General features: G+C 39.1%; 1 protein-coding gene across 1 annotated transcript in view; it reads left to right on the top strand.

The window, feature by feature from the left end:
* The first annotated feature begins 585 nt into the window (after window positions 1-585).
* LOC126457742 (uncharacterized) overlaps window positions 586-27,216 on the top strand; it is a 129,776-nt gene continuing 103,145 nt past the window's right edge. The window contains exons 1-3 of the mRNA XM_050094288.1: window positions 586-914; window positions 17,465-17,721; window positions 23,527-24,829. Coding sequence (XP_049950245.1) covers window positions 899-914; window positions 17,465-17,721; window positions 23,527-24,829 — 1,576 coding nt within the window. The 5' untranslated portion in view covers window positions 586-898. The remainder of the gene's footprint in view (window positions 915-17,464; window positions 17,722-23,526; window positions 24,830-27,216) is intronic.

Below are 27,216 nucleotides of genomic sequence, written 5' to 3'. Positions count from 1 at the left end.
GTTCTAGGGGACTGATGACCATAGACGTTAAGTCCCATAGTGCTCAGAGTCATTTGAACCATTTTTTGAATGAACTCGCAAGAGCACTCACGTGTATGTTGCATTTTAAAATCCGCTGTGCACACACGGACGAGAAACATGATATTAACACGTTTCGCGCGCCGGATATGTGGCTAGCTTCTGTTCACACGCTACGATTTGTGTGCACAGATGTGATTGATGCCCACAGATTTCAGCAATTTTTCTCAGATCACCAGCTCTACTCTAGTTTTCAAGTTTGCTCACTTCTCCTATCTGCGCAAACTTCTTGCTCAGACGCAACTGTCTGTCTGTGCAGATGTGTTGTGTGCAGACATAAAGGCAAAGGTTTCAGATATGAGTCACAATCCAGTTAATAATTATGATCCTCCAGATTTCAGATCTAAACAGTATAGTGGTGAATGGGGAGGCATGGGGACTCTGTTTTACTCAGAGTGTAAAAGAATGACGCAGAATACGCATTAAAGGATAAGAAAATTGCTGAGCACTACAGAAGCTGTATTTTCTTTCTTTTTTGACTTTGTTCCCTTTCCATTCTGCCTTATCTTCTCTGCTAGCACGTAACTTACTTATACGATATCCATAGAGTGCGCTCGTTTAAACGTCGCAATCGGCTTAGTACCACTGTTTATGTTTACATACGATTTCAAAACAAGCGGTCCGCGAATGTTGTGCTCGGACTGCTGATTCTAGTCATTTACTCTGTGTTATATTTACCTGTACTGCAGTAAATTTTACTCTCCCACGTATGTGTACAAAGTATGATATTTATTTCTGGAAGACGAAATCTGTTAAGCATATTCACCGTAATTTTGTCGTCATAGTTTGACTTCAGAAGTCGGATCGAGGCAAATTCGAAATGGCTCTAGCAACAGGTATGATACACGGGATTGAATTTTTTTTTTTGGGTTGATATAATGCTTTTAACATGTAGAAAAGACGTCCCGAAATAGTGAAGAAACTCACCCTTTTCTTTATTATTTTGAAATAGCGTACAACTGAAATTGCATGGAAACAAGTAGGTTAGGCACGTGTTCACAGCATTATTTGAAAAAGGTTTAATATAGCCTATGCTGCTTTCTTGTATCGTCATTTAGTGTTATGAACGAAGAACTGATGATTGATACAAAAATTAAGTACGCTTCACCTAGAAATTTTTAAGTACATCAGATATTCGCGCAGCCGGACACAAATATTGAACCCGGAGAGGAGGTATACAAACACTATTTTCAATGTGAACAACAATTTAGTACATCAGAGAGTCGCGCTTTATTTTGGCACTATTGTGTTTAGTCAAAAACTGTTCCATTTATTATTAAAACACAGCAGTTTTCTGTGACATTTTTTCAGGTTCTTTCTCTTTCTTGCCAATAACTTCACATATATTTACTGTGCTTTTTTCCCCCCTCTCCACCGTCCACTTCTCACCCGATGTTTTGCGATTTTTTTGCCTGTGCCTCATATCTTCCCCGGAGATGTTTAGTTTGTTTCGGTCCACATCTACACCTGACTCTGCGAACCAGTGTGGAACACTTGGCAGAGAAAACATGCCACTGTACCGGTTATTAGGGCTTTTCCCATTCCATTGACAAATGGAGCAAGAGAAAAAAATGATTGTTTAAATGCCTCTGTGTTGCTGTAATTAATCTAATCTTATCATGATGATCCCTACGGGAACAAAATGTTGGGAAGTTGTAGTATCTTCCTAGAGTCATCATTTAAAGTTAATTCTTGTAACTTCAGTAGCAAGACTTTCTCAGAATTGTTTTCATCTACCTGCAAGAGTCTATTAATTTGGTTCTTTCAACATCTCAGTGACACACTCCCACATGTCAAACGAATGTGTTACAATTCCTGCTACCCTTCTCTGTATATGTTCAACATCCCTTGCTAGTTCTATTTGGTACTGGTTCTACACACTAGAACAATACTGTAGGGTGGGTCACAAGTGATTTGTAAGCAATCCCCTGTGCAGACTGGTTGCATTTCCCTAATATTCTACTAACAAACAGAATTCTGCTACCAGCTTTACACATGACTGAGTCTGTTATCGTTCCACTTCAGATTCTTACTAAGCATTGCACCCAAATATTTGTATGAGTTTACAAACTAACTGATATTACCTTCATAGGGTACAATGTTTTTTTGTTTTATGAAGTACACAGTTTTACATTATTTTAAAACATTTATAGCAAGTTGCCAACTATTGTCCTACTTTGAAATGTTATCAGAATCTGACTGAATATTTATGCAGCTTTGTTCAGGCTGTACCTTATTGTAGATAAGTGTATCATCTGCAAAAAGTCTGAGGTTACTATTAACGTTGTCCACAAGATCATTAATATGCAACATGTACAACAAGGGACTCAGCATACTTCCCTGGGGTACACACAAAGATACTTCTACGTCAGTTGATATCACTTCATCCAAGATAAAATGTTTTGCTTCTCCTTCAAATAAATACTCCATCGAGTCACAAATTATGTTATGTAACCCGTATAATCGTTTTTTCAGTAATGAGTGTAGTTGATGTACAAAGTCAAATGCTTTTCAGTAATCAAGAAATACTACATCCACCTGACTACCTTGACCCTTAGCTTTTAGGATGTCATGTGAGAAAACTGTGAGTTGGGTTTCACATGATTGATGTCTTCAGAATACATGCTGGTTGATATGGAGGAGGTCATTCTGTTCAAGATACCTCATTACATTTAGCTTTGTGGATCACTTCTGGTACCTTTCCTGTAGGCATATGTGACCTGTGATTTCTCCAACTACTGGCCACAGTATTTTGTTCGAGAATTCTACAGTAGACTGTAGCTAACAGAGGGGCTTACAATGCTGTGAATTGGGTACAGAATCTGATACAGATTCCATTGGACCCTGGGATTTTTTCAGTTTTAACAATTTCAGTTGTTACTCAACACCACTGACACTATCTATTTCACCCATCTTTTCAGTGATATGAGAAATAAGTTGGGACAATACTCCTGGGTTTTCTTTTTTAAAGGAACATTTGAAAACAGAGTTAAACATACCAGCCTTTGCTTTGCTACCCTCAACTTCAGGTCCAGTCGTGTCCATGAGTGACTGGACACTTAGCTCTGGTGCTACAAACATCCTTTACATATGACTATACTTTCTTTAGGTTTTGTGAAAGATTGTATGACAGCATTCTGCTGTGGTAGTCACTGAAGGCTTCACGCATTGCTCTCTTGACTTCCAGATGACTTTCATTCAGCATCTCTCTATCTACAACCCTGTGCTTTGTTTTAGAATACCTATGATACAGTTGTCTCTGTTTCTTTAGATGTTTCTTTTCAGTGACTGAATACTTTGGAGGATTCCTCCCATTATGAAATGTCCTACTTGATACATACGTACTTATCCAGTGCATGGTCAGCTATTCTTTTAAACTTGAACCCTAGTTTCTCTGCATGCCCCTGTCATGAGCTAAAAGTTTTAAGTTACTCATTGTGGTATGACACTATTGTTTCTCTGTCTATTTTGCTGAAAATATAAATCTGTGTGCTTGCTTTAGTTGGGTCTAATGCAGCAGGGGATACAACCCGTCGGCTTTGGACAATGACGTCACAAGTCGCCAGAGAGCAGTTTACCATTTTCGCTTTCGCTGTTATGTTTCAGTTTCGTTTTTTTACTGATTGCTTAATAAAGTGGATCTGTTTATTCTATCTCGTGAGATTTTTTTTTTTTTTAAAAGCCAAAAAACACTTATCAGCCACTGAAGGGAGCTACAACACTAAGAAGAATCGCTTCTCGATTGGCCACTTGTGACGTCATTGTCCAAAGCCGACGGGTTGTATCCCCTGCTACACTAGTCCCCTTTAGTTGCCCTTTGTGTTTTGATATTTACTGTTACTGTAACTATGTTATGCTCACTGATACCAGTTTACTGTGGACTTCCTCAAGGAGGTCAGTTTTTTTTTTGTTGCTATTAGATTTAAGTTATTTCTGTCATAAATGGGGTCCTGAACTATCATCCATGGTTTCCTTTACCCAGCTTGTTTTCACTGTATTGCTGGTCATCATGTTTAGCATTTTTTCATCAAGTTTGTCTTCATTCATCGTATTGAAGTGTACATTGAACTTTTCACTTCTTTTCCTAATGTTATTTGTAATTGTCTCTGTTCATACAGTTCTTTTGTTGATCTGTTTATCCAGAGCTCCCTCTTTCTGAACTTTCCCAGTATTTTCCTCTCTTTTTTTGTGTCACGTGCATTTTTCCCTTGATTAATGTTGTTTCCGAGACTTACAAGGCCTTTGGTAACACTACTATATTACAGTGTCTTAAGTTGGGGTTGATGGTGATACTTATTTTGTTTTAGTGGTTCCATGTATGTCTGTATGCTTTTTGTAGTTTTCTAGTTCTTCATTGGATGTCAAGTTCAGTCCTATGTTCTTTAAACCCTCCAAGGCATTTGAAAATTTCTGCTTGCGCTTCTGTACTTAGTCACCAGTGGTGTTTCTCTGTGTGGTGTGTGAATTTTTTGCCCAAGCACTGTGCTTTTTCATGCGTGATTTGTAATCCCATTTTGGCTGACATTGCATGTATTGTCTCTAGAGCTTCTTTGGCTTCTTTTCTGTTATTTGTTATGATGGCTATATTACCAACAAAGGTCAGGCATTTTGTATTGATGATTTTATCTTTGTGTCTCCCTGTCTTGACCCCACTGACTCCTTTATACCATGTCCTGATTAAACTCAGTTTAATAGATTGGATGACAAGCCAGCTCGCTGGCTCAGTCCTTTGTTGATTTTGAATGGGTTTGATCTCCCTCCCATCAACTTCACTTTGATTGTTGTATTTGGGTTGGCTTTTTGGTCGTGTTGTCCACCATAATTTCTTTCAGGATATTGGAGAGTGTTTCTGTATCTATGGGTTCGTAGGCCTTCTTGTAATTGACAGATGTTATTGTGATCTTTCTGGACTTTATCCTTGTTAATAATGTTGCCAGGCACAAGATCTGTTTGCTACCTAATGTTCCCTTCCTGAACCCTCCTTGAGATATTCTTATCTGTGTATCTATCTGTGCCTGTAGGGATTTAACAGGGCTTTGGATAGAATTTTGTGTGTGACAAGTAGTAGTGAAATTCCTCTGTAGTTATTGGAGTATGTTTTGTTTTCTACATCTACATTTACATGGATACTCTGCAAATCACATTTAAGTGTCTGGCAGAGGGTTTATCAAACCACCTTCACAATTCTCTGTTATTCCAGTCTTGTATAGCGCGGGGAAAGAACGAACACGTGTATCTTTCCGTGAGAGCTCTGATTTCCCTTATTTTATAGTGGTGAACGTTTCTCCCTATGTAGGTTGGCATCAACAAAATATTTTCACATTCAGAGGGGAAAGTTGGTGATTGGAATTTCATGGAAGATTGCTCTGCAGCGAAAAACACCTTTGATTTAATGATGTCCATACCAATTCTGTATCATTTCAGTGACACTCTGTCCCCTATTTCACGATAATACAATATGTGCTGCCCTTCTTTGAACTTTTTCGAAGTACTCTGTCAATCCTACCTGGTAAGGATCCCACAGCGTGCAGCAGTATCCTATAATGGGATGGACAAGCGTAGTGTAGGCAGTCTCCTTAGTAGATCTGTTACATTTTCTAAGTGTCCTGCCAATAAAATGCAGTCTTTGGTTAGCCTTCCCCACAACATTTTCTGTGTATTCCTTCCAATTTAAGTTGTTCATAATTGTAATTCCTAGGTATTTAGTTGAATTTACGATCTTTAGATTTGACAGATTTAACATGTAAACAAAGTCCAACGGATTCATTTTAGCACTCATGTTGATGACCTCACACTTTTCGTTATTTAGGCTCAACTGCTAATTTTTTGCACCATACAGATATGTTTTCTAAATTGTTTTGCAATTTGTTTTGATCTTCTGATGACTTTACTAGTCTATAAATGACAACATCATCTGCAAACAACCTAAGATGGCTGCTCAGATCGTCTCCCAAATCGTTTATATAGATAAGGAACAGCAAAGGGCGTATAACACTAGCTTGGGGAATGCCAGAAATCATTTCTGTTTTACTCAATGACTTTCCATCAGTTACTACGAGCTGTGACCCCTCTGACAGAAATCACGAATCCAGACACATATCTGAGACGATATTCCATAAGTATACAATTTCACTCCTTTCTTGTGGATGGGGTGTATTAGGGCTGACTTCCATTCTCTGGTACTTTTTTATTTTCCCTAGTTGTTTTCAATGTTTATTTTACTTTTGAATAACATTTTCGTGGTCAACGTTCTGAAATCGGTCCATATTCTCCTTGTGACCTGCTATTTTTCAATGATTTTATTACGTCACAATTACTTCATGTTTTGTGGATTTGAAATCCAGATCAAGTTCTGGCTTTTTGAAGTGTAGTGTTAGTTTATCACAGTTAGGTAGTGAGTCAAAGCATTGGGTTAATATTTCACAGTTATTTTTTGGGTTTGTCTCTAGTGTTCCACCTTGTCTTTTGAAACATGAACTTGGTGGTTGGTCTCGTGTCATATTTTCTCTGAATGTTCTGTAAAACTTTGATGTGTTTTTTTTTTTTGAACTGTTCCACTTATTAAATGCTAATATCTTTTAAGTCACATTGCTTTAAGATCCAAACAACTTAAAATAACCATATTATTTGATATTTGTTGGCCACAGATTGTAACTTGAACCTCAGGTGCAGGGTAAATGAGGACTATTAATTTTGAAAATTGTTCCACTTGCTCGTGAAATGGCCAGCTTGTATGTAATATGTGTCATACATTTATGTAATGTGTTTCATTCATAAACAATGTGAATTTTACAAAAGTGCAAATTCAGCATCCGATTCCACCAATGTGCTTTGACCCATGATGTCATCAATATGTCACCACATACATTCGCCAACAAACATGAACAAAAATAAAAATGACACAATAACGTCTCACTCCAAAACTCCAAAAAGAAAATGAAACTAAAGGGACAACCGTGGGAAATTGGGGGGGGGGGGGGGGTTAGGGCGGGGCAAGCTAATATACAACAATTAAGAAATCTCCGCGGCATCCCAAAATAAATAACAACTAAAAAAATTTAAATTACGGTATGTGTGTGGTGTCCTTGGGTTGGTTGGGTTTGGATAGTTCTGGGGGACCGGTGGCCTCATATGTTGGGTCCCATGGTGCTCTGAGCCATTTGAACCATTTGAATAACATGTTGTCCACCAGCGACAGCTATGATAGAGCGAGGTGGCCCAATGGCTAGCACACCGGACTCGTATACGGGAGGACAACGGTCCGGACATACTGATTCAGGTTTTCCATGATTTCCTTAAATCGCTTCAGGCAAATACCGGGATAGGTCCTGTGAATGGGCACGGCCGACTTCCTTCCCCAACGTTCCCTAATCCGATGGCACCGATGACCTCGCAGTTTGGTCCCCTCTCCCAAATCAACCAATCAACCGAAAGCAATGACCTTGACCGCGATGACTGCTACGGCCGTGCAGCAGCGTGGCACAACTTGACTAAAAATAAGGGTCGGTTGCTATAACACATACAAAAAAGGCATCAAGAAATTTTCAATTTGGTGATGGAAGTGTGGAGGGTAAAAATTATAGTGGGAGACCAAGGCCTGGATACAGTAAGCATGTAAGAATGGATGTAAGTTGCTATTGTTAAGCAGAGATGAGGATAGAAAGGCTAACTTTGAAAGGTGCGTCTGACCAGCCTTCATTTTGAAGACCAAAACGACGACAACTTAGCATCAACAGAGGTACAGAGAAGTCACCGTAGCACTTTCTGCATTGCAGAAGCGTAACTGCTCTGTTCCGGACGATGCAGGTGCGAAGCATGGAAGATTTTTGCAGGCATTCTCCGATGGAATTGGAAACCTATAGGGCGGCAGGGAGTGTAACACAAGATGCAGAGCACAACGAAGCGCGACAGCGGCGAGGGAACTAACATAAGAATGCGTGCCGCTGGGGAAAAAAAAGAAGGCGCTACCATGTAGGCCTGGGCGAGTTGTAGGAAATACGGCTCTCGCATACAGTGAAAACTGTCTTTTCGAAGTCGACGCAAGGCACTAGCGGAAGGTGGTGGGAGACATGAGCCCACGGATAATGCCGAGACATGGAAAACTCCAGGTTGGTCATCGATGCGCTGGCAGGCTTTGATGACGCATTCCTATAGTCTTAGTATGTAATTAACAGCAAAGATTTAAAGCGTCTCCACAACCAAAATTCAAGGGATGAACATTGGGGGAACGAGCTGGCCAACGTATTGGGCCTCCCCGATCAATCCATTGACCTTTAAATGTCTGTGTAAGTGTCCTCGGATATTCCGGAGAAAATGGGATGGTGCCCCACCGTGCATTCAACATTGTTGGAACGGTATCTGCTCTAGCAGGACAAGCAAGTGGTTTGAAAGGAATTGAAGATACCTTACACAATCAGCTAGTTTGGTATTACGTGAGGTACTGTTAGTTCATCGCTCATAATTCCTGTCATACATGAACTGACAATCGGCACTGAGTCTTGCCTCTTCAGGTGCCCATGACCAGTCGCAGAGGAATGTGTCCTCATTTGTTTACTGCATTCTCTACTCGTACCTAATAACAAAGAGCCCGTAGTAGAAAATCTGTATTTTGTAGTATCGAGGCGATTGTGTGAGACCCAACTCGCTTTATTTGTTCATGAGACCCAGAAAATATTAGATACAGGCTTCGAGGTAGATGCCATTTTCCTTGACTTCCAGAAGGCTTTCGATACAGTTCCGCACTGTCGCCTGATAAACAAAGTAAGAGCCTACGGCATATCAGACCAGCTGTGTGCCTGGATTGAAGAGTTTTTAGCAAATAGAACACAGCAGGTTGTTCTCAATGGAGAGACGTCTACAGACATTAAAGTAACCTCTGGCGTGCCACAGGGGAGTGTTGTGGGACCATTGCTTTTCACAATATGTATAAATGACCTAGTAGATGGTGTCGGAAGTTCCATGTGGCTTTTTGCGGATGATGTTGTAGTATACAGAGAAGTTGCAGCATTAGAAAATTGCAGCGAAATGCAGGAAGATCTGCAGCGGATAGGCACTTGGTGCAGGGAGTGGCAACTGACCCTTACATAGACAAATGTAACGTATTGTGAATACATAGAAGGAAGGATCCTTTATTCTATGATTATATGATAGCAGAACAAACACTGGTAGCAGTTACTTCTATAAAATATCTGGGAGTATGCGTGCGGAACGATTTGAAGTGGAATGATCATATAAAATTAATTGTTGGTAAGGTGGGTGCCAGGTTGAGATTCATTGGGACAGTCCTTAGAAAATGTAGTCCATCAACAAAGGAGATGGCTCGCAAAACACTCGTTCGACCTATACTTGAGTATTGCTCATCAGTGTGGGATCTGTACCAGGTCGGGTTGACAGAAGAGATAGAGAAGATCCAAAGAAGAGTGGCGCGTTTCGTCACAGGGTTATTTGGTAAGCGTGATAGCGTAACGGAGATTTTTAGCAAACTCAAGTGGCAGACTCTGCAAGAGAGGCGCTCTGCATCGCGGTGTAGCTTGCTGTCCAGGTTTCGAGAGGGTGTTTTTCTGGATGAGGTATCGATTATATTGCTTCTCCCTACTTATACCTCCCAAGGAGAGCACGAATGTAAAATTAGAGAGATTCGAGCTCGCACCGAGGCTTTCCGGCAGTCGTTCTTCCCGCAAACCGTACGCGACTGAAACAGGAAAGGGACATAATGACAGTGGCACGTAAAGTGCCCTCCGCCACACACTGTTGGGTGGCTTGCGGAGTATAAATGTAGATGTAGATTCCACTACACCAACAAAAAGCCACAGGAATCTTACATTTCTCTTGACCTATATAGCTGAACCGCAGCTACTGATACCAAAAAACCAACACCTAAAACCCCAAAAAAGTGGAATTGGACGTTTCCCTTGACCCACATAAAAAACCAACACCTACAACTCTGAACAATTGAACCAAAACCACGATGACTCAGAAACCAAAATACTCCCTATTCACTACATCAATTAAAACGCAACCAACCTACCATAAACAGACAACACACAAAACATCACAATTACTATAGAATAAAACCAAAACAAAAACTACTTACCAACAAAAACCTCTGGCAGTATCACTTAGATTGGCCACCCCAAACACACACACACACACACACACACACACACACTTATACACACACTCAGAAAACGCTGCATATACGTGTCCTTGGTCCGAGCCGCCGGAACTCTCGTCAACCTCGCTCTGTTGCATGTTAAACTCAGCATGTCGACATCCACCACCAGAGTGCACCATCAAAAATAACAAAAGGGCATCGAAAAACACAACCAACTCAAAAATTCCGCACTGTAGTGACATCACATACCACTACACCATTACATAACGGGTCAAAGCAGATGGGTGGGATCAAATGCTTCCATTGGCCCTAATTTACCTTGGGGACTGTTTTTCTGGTAAAAAGAATTATGTTACATTTTATTTAAACATAGTATTAACTCATTTTCATTTCATTCAAGAGGTAGAGACTGTGTATGGTTCCACATTAAAAGCTTTCATTTAATTTGACTATTTATGTCTTTCATGGTGTTATTCTCAGTGTGAAGTAATGTAAGAAAACAGGATGCATATTTTCCTCATTATGTTTTTGCTGCTTTACCGAGCGCCAGGTAAATTGCATATGGGAAACATCATTAATGAAATATATTTAAGAACTTAAAATTTAACTTACTCGATGATATTTATATGTAACATACATATATTTTTCTGCAAAATAAATATCATCAGTAATTTGGTCTTTATTAAATAAACAATGATAAGTCATGTAGGCCTACTCACAATTTTTCATGGAACGACATTTGCTAAATAATCTGTTTAGACTAAACAAATTTGTTGCAGTGGACAAGTTGGTAACTGCCATAGAATAGTGACCCTTCAGCAATTACATGGTAACTGTGCTTATCGCTCTGGGATTATGGTGAACGTGTAGTTGATCTTAAAGCTCCAGGCTGGAGTGACAATAGCACAGGCAAAATTAGACCAGTTGAGAATGCAGTTGGCAGCAGTAAGGTTAAAAATGAAATAGGTGACTGGCTGTGATTATGTGCCAGATTTGAGGAAGAGGTTTACTAGAAGCTGAAAAGCACCTGTTTTCAATCTGGGTAGCTCTAAAAGCTTCACTGCTTCAGTGACTGTGTACAGACAATTGAAGGAAAAACTGCAAGTTAAAGCTGTAAATAGTCAGAGGATTGGAAAGACCAAGAAGGTCCTTCTACTAGTGAGTTTTACATTTGCACTCTGCAAACCACCATGAAGTGCATAGCAGAAAGTACATCTCTATCAGTTATTAGGGTTTCTTCCCATTCCATTCATGTGTGGAGTATGGGAAGAATGATTGTTTGAATGCCTCTGTACGTGCTGTAATTATTCTGATCTTACCTTCACGGTCCCTATTTGAGTGATATGTAGGGGGTTGTAGTATATTTGTACAGTCATCATTTAAAGCCCGTTCTTGAAACTTTGTTAGTAGACTTTCTCAGGATACTTTACGTCTGTCTTCAAGAGTCTGCCAGTTCAGTGTCTTCAGTATCTTTCTGAGATTCTCCCACAGATCAAACAAAACTGTGACCATTCGTGCTGCATTTCTCTGTACACATTCAATATCTCTGATTAGTCCTATTTGGTATGGGTCCCACACAATTTAGCAATATTCTAGAACCAGTTGCCGAGTGATTTGTAAGCCATCTTCTTTGTAGAGTGATTCACTTCCCCAGTATCCACCCAATGACCCGAGTCTTATCACCTGCTTTACCCACAAATGAGCCTAATTGATCATTCCATCCCATATCGCTGCAGAGTGTTACGCCCAGATATTTGTATGAGTTGGCCAGTTTGTTGTTTTTTGAAGTTCACAGTTTTACATTTTTGAACATTTAAACCAAGTTGCCTATCTTTACACCACTCTGATATCTTATCAAGATGTGACTGAATATTTATGCAGCTTCTTTCAAACAGTATTTCATTATAGATAACTGCATCATCTGCAGCATCATTTATATACAAAATGAATAACAAGGGTCTCAACACAACTCCATGGGGCAACTCCAAAGTTACTTCTACATCTGATGGGGACTCTCCATCCGAGATAACATGCTGCATCCTCCCCACCAGTAAGTCCTCAATCCAGGCACACATTCTATTTGATACCCTCTATGATTGTACTTTTGACTATTAGAATACGAGTGGTACTGAGTCAAATGATTTTCAGAAATCAAGAAATACTGCATCTGCGTAACTGCGTGGTCACATCATGTGAGAAAAGTGTGAGTTGGGTTTTGCATGATCAATGTTTTCTGAATCCATAGTTGTTGGCATGGAAGAGGTCATTCTGTTTGAGGTACCTCATTATGTTTGAGCTCAGAATATGTTCTAAGATTCTACAACAAGTTGATGTCAAGGATATTGGACAGTAGTTCTATGGATGAATTCTACTACCCTTCTTGTAGACTGGTGTGACCTGTGCTCTTTTCCAAGAACTGGGTGCAGTTTTTTATGTGAGGGATCTACAATAGATGAGGGGGTAACTCCGCTGCAAATTCAGTATAGAATCTGATAGGGATTCCATTGGGCCCTGGAACTTTGTTCAGTTTTAACGATTTCTGCTGTTTCTCAATGCTACTGACTCTAATACTTATTTCATTCATCTTTTCAGTGGCACAAGGATTAAATTGAGGCAATTTTCCTGAATTTCCTTTATGAAGGAAATTTTGATAATGAAGTTAGTCCCTGTTTCACTTGGTAGGGACTAGGGACTGGACACTAACTTTAATGCCAATAACAGCCTTTACATATGACCAGAAATTATTTAAGTTTTGTGAAAGATCATTTGACAAAATGCCATTACAGTAATCACTGACGGCTTCACACATTGCTCTCTTGACAGCCAAAAGCATTTCATTCAGCATTGCTCTATCTATAGCCCTTTGTTTTGTTTTACACCTATTAATGCAGTAGTCTCCATTTCCTTAGAAGTTTCTTTATAGTGACTGCATACCATGTAGGGTCCCTCCCATTACGAACTGTACTACTGGGTACATACCTGTCCAGCGCATGGTCAATTATGCTTTTCAACTTGAGCCAAAGTTCTTGTACATTCTCCACCCCGGTGCTGAAAGTTTCAAGTTCCTCGTTGAGATATGGCACTGCTGATAGATAGGTAGTTTACTGAACATGTGTGCTTTCTGCTTGTTTTACTTGTCCTTTGTACTTTGGTAATCGTTATTGCCACAACATCCTCAGAGAGATCAGATCCGTTTGTTGCCATTAAATCCAATATATTTCCATCATGAGTGAGTTTCCGAGCTATCTGTTTTAGATAGTTTTCGGAGAAGGCATTTAGCAATGTTTCACTGGATGGCTTATCATGCCCAGTACTAACAAAACGGTGAATTTCCAGTTGATTGTCTCCATTGATGATTACAGTATGATTGGGGAATTTAAGTATAAGTGAACTGAGGTTTTATCTTAAGCTTTCAGTTACATCAGGAGATGCGTCTAGTGGGTTAAAGAAGGATCCAATTGAATTATCATTTCATGTCCACCCTTGGTACTGAGTCTTGCCCAAACAATCTCACATGCAGCTTCAATTTCTATTTTGATTGATCTGAGTTTCATGTCTGTTGCGACAAATACATCTCCTCCATTTCCCATTTGCCTATCCTTTCAATATACACTAAAATTTTCCCTAAAACTCTCTGCTATCAATTTCAGGTTTCAGTCAGCTTTATGGACCTAGTATTTTGTGAACTTCACTACTTTTCAGGAGTTCTTCAAACTCTGGCACTATTTTTGTGAATTCTTCAAAACTTAACCATTAAGATTTTAATACTCTCACCTGTGCAAGGCGTTTCTTTTGATCTTACGCTAATACTTCTGGATTTCCTGCAGCTATTGTCATTTGGATTGGATGGAGAGTCATCTGATTTAAAAAGTCCTTGTGTGCATACCCACACACAGTCAGCTATTTGAGTGGCAGCCTCCGATGTGTAGTGCACACTTGACCCATTTAGGGGGCCCTACCATTCACAACCTGTGGCACAAGTCCAGGAAGTCGCAACTTAGCTTGTCACAGAACCTTCAAAGTCTCTGGTTCAGTCCTTCCACTCGACTCAGAACCAAAGGGCCACGATTAGTTCTGGGGACAATGCTGCAAATTGCAAGATTCATTAACACTCCATGCACAAGGCTGGTCTTCTTAACCTTCTCTGCTAGTTGCTGGAATGATCCAACGATGACTCCTGAGCACAGACAACAGGCATCATTTGTTCCAACATGCGTCACAAGCTGCAGTTAATTGCACCCGTTTCCTTTAATAGCTGCCGCAATAGGCTCTTCAACATGTTGAGTGGAGGGGTACCATCATTCGCTGTACGTTTGAACTGATGATTAATAGATCCCTATTGTCTTGCATTTGCCTGCTCTTGCAACTGGACAAAATAGGTTCGCCAAAACAGGTGAAGTGAGTCCTACTGGCTCAGTTTCAGTTTCAGTGAAAGACAGCACCACAGACTTGTTGGTAAGGGGGGATTGGTACAACACCTTGAGTCCCCCTGGTCCCCATCCACCCCGTACAGGGTGCCTAGCTCTAACACTGAAACACCACTCACAATCAAGTGGATGTGTAATGACAGATCCCGTACTTTCTGCAGAGGGAATAGTGGATTGTACTTGAGATACCTTTGGTACTGGTACCACAGATGCATGGCTCTTGAGAGCTCTTCCAAGACGACGACTCGCAGCAGCTGCCAATTCTTTGGCAGTAGTCAGGGCGATTTCTAGCTGCTTATGAATGTCAACCAACTCTTTCCTTGTTTGAGAGCAACATTCACGGTGGGGGTGCATTTTAGCCAGTATGCTGCATTACAGAACAGTGAACAAATAACTTTTAAGTTAAGCCCACTGATTATCTTTTAATATGTTGAGCTAAAAAGTTCCTTATGAGAATTGAAGCAAATACACAAAATGAGATTTTAATTAAGGCAGTAGAACAACCTGTGGTAAAAATTACTAAAACTTTTTGAGGTTAATTATTATAGTTGTAAGCAAACTGGAAAACAGAGCTGATTTATTATAAATATAGAAAATATATAGGGTGTCTCCTCTTTAAGGGAAAAGTAGATGTAACACAATATGTTGGTTACAATAACTGCTATAGTAATTAAATCACAAATGCCAATTTACTACAAATTAGAATATGCACAGGACAATGGCAGCTTCTGAAAATTCTCAAAAATGCACATTTGTTTCTGTTGCTTTACAATGAAATTCAGTGAAGATTATTCTTTGGCAGTAACTGTGAACACCAATTCTGATTTGCTATGAAATAAATTATGTATCCAAAACACTCATACTTGTGAAAGTATTGTTTTGCAAGTGTACAAGTTGTCATGGAAAGGGAATTCTTTTAAACCAAGTACAGGACATGGGGTTGCCACCTGTAATTGAAGCTCTCTTGGCAAAGATCATGGTAAAGAACACCATGTGGTGATTCTTGGGATTAACTGTTCAATACTGCTTTGACAACTCACAACCAAACTGTCACCTTACAAATTAACATAGACTTCAGGCTATGGTACAGATCTACTCTACATCGATACTATGGAAGCCACCGTACAGCTTCTTATGTACTGGTGTGCTTTCAGATTTGTTGGCTGTGCACAGTCAAACTACCACTTTCTTACATAATCTAGACTTCTAGGTACACTGCAACTCAGTCTGTTGCCACAAACTATATTTTGAAAACTAATGTAGATACAGAAAAAAATATTGTCAATGTTTCCTTCCCTTTCTGTTCGTGCATGTATGACATCACACACCACATCACCATTGCAATACAGTACATAACCGGCATCTAGTATAGGTTAATTTAGTTAACTTATTTGGTATGGGTGGCAGGAACAATTTGGACCATTACCGCAACTATGCAATTGACGGCAACATCAGGCGCTTCACTGGGAATATTCCTTGAGTGAAATGACAAGCCTTGGTTGAAGCTTTTTGTCAAATATGTAGATGCAGACTCCAGAAGTTGCTTAACAAGATGGGATGATCACACATGGGTATAACTGGTGTGTTGCTCCTAACACATTTACATCTCACACAGCATGGTCTACACCTGAATGTTTCTGGTAAGACTTTACTTTGACAACTAATTCCCAGAAGCATTCAGTGTAACCAAAATGCAGTGCCTGCTCAAGCCTTGTGATTTGCAAAATTTTCAGTCAACCTTATCTAGGGTAAATGTTTCTCAAGACATAGATGCCAAATAATTGTAAAAACAGTAGAAGTAATTAATGGGAAAACAAGAAATTGCAGCTTGGGCAGCACTAAGGGTGCCAATCATAATATGCTTGGATCTTTCCATCAGTACATAAGAAGCTTGTTAAATAAGAAAGATGAGCTTCCCATATCACTATGGGAAACTGAAATACCTAAAGGCATTTCTGCATGTATGTGCTTTGCATAACAGAACATCAGTTGGGTGTTGAACAGGTGCAAAATAATTTCCACGTTTTTCATTAATTCCTCTGACAGATATGAACTTTGTTGTCACACAAGTGTCACATATGAATTACGTTATGAATTATGATGTTACGAATTACAATGCCTACTTCCATGTTATGTAGTATTATATTTTTTGTGATTTTTAAATTCAGGTTATTAGTTAAAGACAATTTTTCAGTTTTGTGACTACATGGAACCTGCTTGATAGTTTGTAATGCAGCTGCCCTTTATGTGGATGCCAAGAAGGTCAAAATTGAAATAAGGGTTTTATGAGTGCAGCCTATGGTGTTTTTCAGTAATGTCTTTCATTAAATTCATTAAGACTGTTGGCGACTCTTATTATGACACTTTTATTTTGTTGAATGCTATGACCATGGCACTCTGTATTTTTACAACATGATTCATTGTTTAGATGATACTATCTGTGCTGACGTGGTTGCTTTGAATGTGACTACACGGAGGTTGGAGTGGCTATATTTGTTAAGAATTAACTGTGAGTGTAGTGTTCTTCAGTCATACTGATGTGTACAGACAGGAAGTCTTTTCGTTGGATGTATTGTTTTCACTGTTATTATTTGTTATAATGAAACTGTCTCAACACATGCTGTGTGCTCAGAAAGTTTCTTTGAGGTACTGATTGTTGGATCTTTGTATCTCCAATTATTATTTTAGATTAGATGTGTTATTTAGATACGTTATTTATTTTGTATAGTTGTAGTGAGGAGATTGTCATGGATGTGGATATGCTGTAGGTTTCACACATTCATATGTAATGTGTGTTTCTAGTATGGTGAAAGTACAATGATATATGTTACCATTTTCTTTACAGTGCTGCTAGCCAGATTAAACGAGGAGACCATACCTCTGTGTAAAAGACTGTGCCTAGCAAAAAATGTCCTTAAAGACAACAGTTTTCGTATTCAGCATAAAGAGGAAATTATCATAAAGTGGTTTTGTGACCTTGATGTACCAAAAACACAATCAGAGGATGTATGGAAGGCACTGCAGGAGTGCCTTGCAAATATCAGCTCATTGAATATTATTGGTTCTGACATAAGGACTAATGTGAAAAGTTTGTTGGTGCAGGTACGTTTATATTCTGAGAAATTTTAATTTGAAGTGATATACGCTGCTTAGAAAATTACAGCTGCCAGATATACAGGGAACTGTGCTACTTTTATTTTGAAAAATAAATAAATAAAAGAGAGAGGGGGCAGAGGGGAAGAGAAATACAACCGACAACCAAATTTTGTAGGCTATTGACTAGTTTTAAGTTCTTAACAAATTTCTAATTGATAATGTGTATGTAATGACAGGAATATGGAAAACAGCCAGGAATGTTGACAATGACCTATGACTTAGTTTGTTTTAAGAGTTAAATCTTTGTTTAGGACAAGATTAGTATGGAATTCATATCAAAGTACTCAATGCAGCGTGAAAGTACCCCGTGGTGGTGAGTATGTTCAACACATTTGTTGTTTAATTTTGCAGTGAACACATGGTGTGTCGTGGGGCGATCACTCTGTTTTTAAAATAATTGAAAAGCCACGATCGTTTCACTGTGATTTACTAAATAACCGGTTTCAGCACTCTGAAGGTGCCATCATCGGATCTGGGCAGTGATGATGCCGACCGGTGTTAGGCGAGCAGTGGTAGTTTCATCTGGTGACTTCAGTTTTATATTTTATGGAAAGAATGACCATGAGAGCAGTTTTTTATTATTTTTTATTGGTTGTGACAATGATTTTATCAGACGGTCTGCCTCATGTGCCATGATGTCCATATGGTTTTATAAATGTTAATCCATATTTCAGATCCGATGATGGCACCTTCAGAGTGCTGAAACCTGTCATCTAGTAAATGATATTGAAGCGATCATGGCTTTTCAATTGTTGTTTAATGTTACATATTCTTGAAGTTGCATTTGCATATTACTGATGGCTCTCACACAAAAATTAAGAAGTTTCAAGTCACAGCTTCACTATGTTGTCACTGGGTTTCACTGCATATTCAGGTAGTCTATGATCACATTCTCGTTAACATAGTCTGAAAGGAAGAAGTTTATGTGGGTTAACATCTTGGGCTGTGTAGTGGCCACATTTCACTACTTTCATAATTTTCCAGAAACTATCAATACATTTCATAGAATTCCACAAACTTAAATAATGGTGTACTCCAACAATGAAATATAAGAAGTAGATAGTGTTAAGTTTTTGGGGCTACAGGTAGATCACAGTCTTAATTGGAAAATCCACATCTCAGAGATAAGGAAGCACCTTAGTTCAGCTCAGTTGCAGTACACTTTCTTAATGCTGAAGATGATTTAAAAACAAAGAAACAAGTTTATTCTGCACATTTTCATTCATTGATGAATTACAAAATCAGTGCACAGTGCAATGGCTGATGAGCCAGACACAGAATGAGTCTGCATGGTATTTTAACAACCATTGATCCGATACACTGGCCAGCCTTAACACTAGAAGTACCACGTGGGCCATTTTTGACTAAAAAGGGTTTTTATAGGGCTCTACTCCCCTCCATAATCATCGCGGGACAAAATGCTCCTGTGACTTCATCATTTATGGGATTGTACAACTCACCAAAATTTCATCCTACTAGCACACCTAGAAGTATGAAAAATTTACCTGTTGTATCAGTAGTACCATGTGGGTCATTTTTGACCCATACACATTTTAATGCACTTTGATATCAATGACACCAGTTTTCAGACACTAAATAGTTTCTGGGCATGCCTCGACATTATTCACAAGATGTTGGAGTATATTGTAACACTTTTGGCCAAAAAGAATGTGAAATACTAAGAATTCGAAGATTGTTATCAGCATGGAGGGGTATCAGCATGGCTTTCTGTTTTCCTCAGACTGGTGACATGCAGGCACACGAAGTGACACTGGGAAGCCTCAAGTAATATATTATGCAGTGGGAAGCCTTCCCCCTCCCTGCATCACTGTTCAGCTAATAGTTCTGTTACATGACAGCATATGTCATGTGCATCACCCTTATGAAAGTTTCTAGTCAGTATACCTTTGTCTGTGGTCAAGCTGAGCAGGCTGAGGCAGTCCTGATGCCAGCGACATGAGCTTGCAGTTTATTTTCACAAGTTCGCGTCATTGAAGCTGCGATTGCAAGACGACATGGCCTTACGGAGGCTGAGATTCTCTACTATTTGGAGAACATTTCACTGATTCTATCAAGCAATGAATCCGGTAGTGAGATGAATATGGAGGAGGATAACAATTTTGTTCCAGTGGAAACTGCTGACTCAAGTGATTTAGATGTATCAAATGAACAGCAAGCAGAATCTGATCCATCTGACAACAACCTACCTCTTCCAAAATGTAAGCATGAACCATTCTGTTGAAGTTTTTGAACCAATGAGCATGTAGTCCATGGTACAAGTTCCTTTTTTCTATTCTTTATGTGTCGAATTTATGGATTCTACCTGAGGGCGTGGACGTCCCTCCCAACAATGAGCCAAATGAGTGTGCAGTGCAGGTCGGGTCCCTCGACAAGGACAATGATGACGCAGTGCAGGAGTGTCCTGATGGAGTCTTTAAGTCACTGAAACATAAATCTTTATTCAAAATACATCATCCAATGTAAACGCATAAGTCAAACTGCATCATTGCTGGTCTTTCCGACCATTCCCTATCTCTCACCAGCTACAAAGAATTTTGGTAAATGATTCAATTTGCAGCTGACAAAGGCAATGATCCAGGTGTTGTGGATGACTCAAAAGACGGCAATAGTGTGGCAGTCAGTGCAGTTGACGGAGCAGCGAGAGTTGGACATGGTCACGGTATTTGGGTGCCAGACATGGTGCAGCAGGTCATCGTGGACAAGGAAGAGGGAAGTGCCATGCGACATTCACTTCCAGGCAAGGAAGTGGAGAGTTCCAGTGGTACCAAGTGGGGACGGACTGAGCCAGGCGACATAGCAGATAGGCGCAGCGCCCAGAATGTGTTGCAGAAGGTACCCAGGCTGACGGGACACACCAGACAACATGTTGTAGGTGACTCACCACTCTCTGTGTTGCAGCTATGTGTCAGTGACCCCATCAGAAACAAGTAAAAAAAAGCACTGCAGAAAAGGCTCCCAGCACATTTGGTAATAATGAGTGGTCCCAAAGCCTGGAAGAACTAGATGCTTTCATTGGATTACTCTACGCTCTTGGAGTATATGGTGCCTGGGGTATTTCATATAAAGACTTATCAAGCAGTAAGTGGCACTCTTTGGAGATCACTCGAAGAGGTCCCTCCTGTGGCGTTGAGTGGAGATGATGCATTGTGTGCTACACTCTTATACAAGTCAGGCCATAGTCTTCTGACAATATATCATGGGAAAAAGACAAAAATTTCCTTATTCTGAGCAACATGCATGCTAGATGTCAAGTGAATGAAAATGTTGAGAGGAAAATGTGATATTTTATAGTTAAACTGAGGGTGATACAGTTGACCAAAGGGTTAGACACTACAGTGTACAAGCTGGCACCCACTGATGGACTGTGCGAATCTTTTACAATATTCTTGACCCTGCCATGATCAATGTTCACATAATTTGTAAGTTACTTACCACTAAGAAGATTTCATTCTGAGCTTTACCCTCAGAAAAGCAGATGAGCTTGCTGCTCCCTACATACTGCAAAGAGGAGCCAATCTCCCTTTGAAGACACTCAATACTGGTGCTGACCGATATGGAAATAGAAGGCGTTGTCAAATTTTGGTTTCCTGCAAACAGCAAGAGGAGAATAAAACATTAAACATATGCTTCAAGTGCAACAAGTGTGTGCGTGTGTGTGTGTGTGTGTGTGTGTGTGTGTGTGTGTGTGTGTGTGTGTGTGTGTGTGCAAAAGCTGCCAAGCAAAAGCTCTTGTTGAATGTCTGAACTGTGACTCCATTCCAGCTTAGACAATTCTATCAACTCTTTGTTCCTAAACATTTCCAAATATTTATAATTACAGACCGAAGTTGTTGGTTCTTATGTTTTAGTTCCTTGATTGCAATAAGCAAGAAAACACATGGATCATTTTAATCTCCTGCTGCATTTTAGAATGTTTCATAAATTCTCAGTACTTAGCTTATTTGTCTGTAAAAGTAAAAATACTATTAGTACTCACGTAAACAGTATGTTTTAAATCAGTTTCATTCTTTTTATAAAGAAAAACATTGTAACATTGTTTTATGTACTTGTTTTAACGATGATTGATGAGAGACTGTGGAATTTATTCTGTAAAATTTAAAATAAAAATAAGCTTATTTCTGAAAATTTGTTTGACCATGTACTAATCATTTTAGAGACCAAATTATCCTTGGTTATACTTCAGAGTCTTCCTGAGCGTATTGTGAACATGGTGACACTGAAAACACCATCCAGATATGAATGAAACGGCAATTAACTGCTGTGGGTAAAAAATGACCCACAGGTACTACTAGGGGTACGGCAAAGTCCGGTACCTCTAGTGTTAAAGTGGTTTTTAGGTGATTTATTTTTGCTCGATTAGACAAGTGTTGGGCTGGTCGCCAATCTTTGCACCAGAATACATGATACACAAATTGTTATAATATTTTAACACATAGCACAGAGAACATAGTTTGTATGATTCGGAGACATGTGATGCGCACAACTTACCTTGCTTAAGTTAACTGATGGCTGGGGAGGGAGGAGGAGGTGCAGGAAGGGCCATGCGAGGTGAAAATACATTAATTTGCAAAATTGTGAAAAACAGGATCCTCTACAATGGGATAAATACTAAGTAAGAGATGTGAGGTATGGATTAGTGTTTGGGGAAATGCAACTTACAGGGATAATATGTTCAGAATAGAAGAGCATGTTATAACAGCTATATCTGATGTTAGTTGTTGAACATTCTGCAAAAACTTCATAAAAAGTCTCATATTTGGCAACTAGTATTTAATTTTTGATGATGAATTGGGAGAGCAGTTTGCATGCATGAAATAATCAGTATATAATTATGTGCTCTGGCGTACAAACACATCTTGATTAAGAGTTTATGGGAAGCAAGTATGTGTTATTGAAAGACTTGTGCCTTCTGGAATGAAAATTTTTATTTTTTTCTTGCATTACTGTTTTTGGCTTTTAGTGCTCTTTAGATCAAATTTTGCAAGAGGCCTTCTGTTCTCCAACTACAAATTGTATGTTAATAACATCTTTCTTGATGGTCATGAATTTAATGTTACAGTAACCTTGATATATGGTATGGAGTGCAATAAAAGTGTATTTTCAGAGGAAAACATTTTATTTACAGGAGACAAATAGACGCAAGTTTGTAATGACTTTTAGTTTTCATTTTGTGCTTTTGCCGCGTCTTGATGGTCTGCCACTGTAACCTAGACTTTCCATTCACATTTGTCGGCTTCTCTAACTCACAACCAAATAGTCATCTTCCTACTGTCATCATAATTTAGATTTAATATTGACAATTGTTGGGTCTGCCAAATCAGAACCAACTGTCACCTTTCATCCTAATCTAGACATTGGGCTACAATACTGCTTGGTCTGTGACCCCAACCTAGATTCTGCCTTTGAGACACAACAGTGCAAGAGTGCTGTATATGTCAGTAAAAGGAACACATTTAAGTGGCAAAAGCAGGAAATGGTGAATGGGCTGTCCACATGATATGAGTAATTTGTGTTGTTTTGGTACTGTAACCAATATTCAGCCTGCAGTTGACTGCGGGTGACATGCATTTCAGACATCTGCTCAATATGATGAACAAGTACAGCATGTCATTGGCTCTTTGTAAAGTGCAGCCTGCTCTTCATGTCATTTAGATGATAAAAAAAATGTAACCATTTGTAATTATCAATTAATACGGAAGGCTAACCTGTCTCTTTTTTGTTTTCTTTTAGGATATTCAAGACCACATGAAGGAGGTACATCCTAGCAGTGTGCAGTTAATAGGTCTTCATTGCACTCTTAACATTTTACAGACAACGATTTTCCAGCAACATCTTGCACGAAATTTGGAAGAGCTGTACCTACTTTGTGCTTCATTTTTTGAAGCTTTGTCTGAACTTGAAGACACTGACATATCTCGAAAACTGACATTATATTTTGACTGTCTGAATCATATCGTATCATTTAGTAAACAAAGTTCTGTAAAAGGTAAACTTAGTACTGGCTTTGTTAGTTGTGTTTCAGCTTCACTTGTGAAAGCAGTGTTGAAACTGCAACAGCAGAGTACCATTGAAGACAGCACTTGTATTGAAAAAGAGACACTTAAGTTTGTGCAGCAAATATTATTGCCAAAGAACTGTGTTAAAGATATTGTTTCTTCTCTCTCCTCAGTGTTTGAAAGTGAAAGCTGCTCTAATAATGTCATTACTGAAACACTGCTTTATACTTTGCTTTTAGCAAGAGAGAAATTTAGAGCAGATGTTGTGTCTAAGCTATATGCTATATTTTTTGGTGCTGTTGTTACCGACACTAAAGAGGACAGCAGTGGTTTATTTCAGGCATTTGTAGTATTTAGCTTTCTTGTTGGCTTTAAGCCAACAACTATGGCTCCACTGGGGGACTCCAGGGTACAGTTATTAAGGTACAGAGATTTTAAAATGCTTTTTAATGAGTTGAATGTTCACAAACCACATAATGTTGATGAAACATCATTGGCTGTCTTGAAGGGCTTGCTTGATGTTATAATTACAAAAGAAGCAAACTTGGATGCTGTCATTAAAGAAGTTACAATGTTGAAATGGCTACAAGCTCTGATGTTGTCAGTTGTTCAAGACAACGCTGCATCAGAAAGAATGTTTGAAATATTGTGCTGTTTTGTTCAGCTTAGCCCATTAGTAGTGGAACCAATAATAATGGACATCTTAAAAGAAATAATGTTTTCTAGTAAACCGGTACTGCCAGTAATGCTTAGATATACAACTTTTATGTGTACCATCCTTGAGATGTTTATGAAACTTCATAGACTGCAGAAATTTATTTCAAAATTGTTAACTACTTTAAAGGCTATGTTTGAAGGGCCAGTAACATCTGGATTATTAATGGCTGAGGTCTCAGATGTTTTCCCAGAAAAGTTCTGCTCGCAGTTTTCTAAAAATGTCTTGCTGCTGCCCAGTTCTCAGATAATATCAATGATGAGAACCTTTATTTACCATTTAAAAGAAGACTGTCTTCCAAAGCTGCCATCTTGTAGAAATGGTAAGATTAACTATAGAACAGCAACAAATTGCTTCTGTGTCCTTCAGTGTAACATAAATATTATTACTTAGCCGTGCAGTAGTTGCATGAATTTCTGCTACGCTATGGGTCGCTTGGGTGACAGCTGTCACTGACCATTGTTCTCAGTGTTATATTAACAATGATGAAACATAATAGGATATGTATGTCCATAATGATTTCAGAGTCATTTAATTATTAAACACCATACATGAATGATCTATGCATGTTATAATATCCATACATAACTATTTTAATGAAAACAAACAAAAATGAACATATATTGCAGTAAAAATGAATAATAAGTGTGATTTATGAACATACACTGCAATGCCTGTATATGAGCCTCTCTGATACAAGAGTTAAACCAATATTTCAAAAATTACTTTTTGATACATCTATTATTTCAGTCCGCACTGTCCAAACAATTAACACAAACGTCCTTCAAATGATCAGAGCAGGTCCACCTGCCACACGTAACACACTACTTCTGATTGATTTGTCCTGTGCTCTGCCACTCTCGTAACACATTCCTCCTCTTTTTCTCTTTCTTTCCTCTTGTGGCTTCTTTACAGTCCCCTCCATTCCACACAGTGGAAATCTGTGCCTCCTGACCTCCTTAGCTACATATGGTGCTCAAAATCTCCTTTGTGTTTGGGGCTTCATAAGTTCCCATGCAATAATGGTTAGGAAACCAGTTCTCTTCAGTGCTTTATTTTCATTTTAATTGTATTAAATTCTGAAAAGTAAATAACTTCCATATTGAAATTGAAATGGAAATTGTAACACCAGTGGTTGCACAGGTGATAATTCTCAACTACAGCACACAAAGTGGAGAAACTTATTTTTATGCTTGCTAACAATAAGCACATTCAAAGACCAGGGGCGAAAAACTGACCTTTGAAGTGTAACATGAAGCTATACAAATTCATATACGTGGACAACCTGTACAGGCAACAGCATAACAAAAAGAAAGTTGATGCATGACATATACCACCCACATGACTACTCAAGGATTAAAGAAATTTTTTGCTTGGCATGTTATGATGTTAAGTCAAATGTTATTGTTTACTAAATGTAATTGATTATGTCGACTATGAGTGTTCAAACTAAGAAGTTAGTTCTCCGTCTGTTTTATTGTTTTTCCAAGGTTTTGCTTTTGAAGTTTTCTGATTTTTTTGTTTTTATGTAAAGGACTCAATGTCACCCTGTAAAATGAATTCTGGGAAATGCTTCAGATATTTGGAATTTTTACTAATGCAATTGTTTCAAAAAGTCTTTTGTATGTGAGCCATATTTCCATATAGGTATTTTGAGCATTCAACTGCATTTACTGGTACTGTATTATACAAGACATTTCAGAACGTAAGTGTACTGGATTTTTATATTTTTTTTAGAAAAAAGTATTTAAAAAATTACAGAGTGTTGTTGATACATTTGTTGATTATATTTCCACATAATTGCTATCCTGTTCATTGCATGTGGTGAGTCATGGCACAAGCTCTTTTATGGTCTTGTCAAAGAACTCTCCCACCAACTCTTTCCACCACTTCAGAACTTGTTTCTGCATCTGCTCGGTGGCTAAAAATTTAATTTCACTCATACGCCTTCAGCAAGGTGAAAAGATGATAAACTGAGGGTGCCAAGTCAGGGTAATATGGGGGGGGGGGGGGGGGGGGGTTCAAATCATCCAACCAAATGAGTCCAAGAGCACCTTGGTGACTAAGGCTGTGTGAGGACAGGCACTGTCGTGCAACAAGCACACTCCTCTCATCAGCATTTCCCTCCTTTTGTTTTGGATGCTCCTTTTTTTGATCTCACAATTGTATCTCAGATGATTACAAAAATAATTCATAGAGTGGGAAGCAGGAGACAGGTCAGGGCAGCTGGGCACACTACAGGATATCAACAGACGGTGCTGTGATTGAATAATCAAACACATTTAATTGTCTCTTGAGAAGCAGTCATTTAGAACATAACAAACATTTCTAATCACTGAATAAAGTTTATTGTCAACACAACAGCAAACTGTCTTTCTAGCTGCTCTGGTTCTTGCAGACCTAAGTAATGATAATGTCAGTGGCCGCTGTCCCGGGGAGCTGAGCTGTCAAATTGAGATGACAATCTGCACTGAAGAACTGCCCCCGAATGCTGTCTTCAGCGTCCTTTACACTAGTGCCAGAGATGACACTGATGTCGTGTAATCTTACTGCAGAAGGGATGTGTGGCATCTGCCACACTGGTGCCACCCATCGGGGTCCACAGATACTGATGTTTGCACTGGCAGGTTTTGATGGTCAGCACATGAGCGGAGTCATACGATGACACCACATCAAAACCACTGTGCAGTGATGGCCTCTGCCTGAGGC

The sequence above is a fragment of the Schistocerca serialis genome, chromosome 2 (assembly GCF_023864345.2).
Source record: "Schistocerca serialis cubense isolate TAMUIC-IGC-003099 chromosome 2, iqSchSeri2.2, whole genome shotgun sequence".
Classification (NCBI taxonomy): domain Eukaryota; kingdom Metazoa; phylum Arthropoda; class Insecta; order Orthoptera; family Acrididae; genus Schistocerca; species Schistocerca serialis.
The sequence above is the reverse complement of the archived record's forward strand: the minus strand, read 5'-3'. Positions and strand labels throughout refer to the sequence as shown.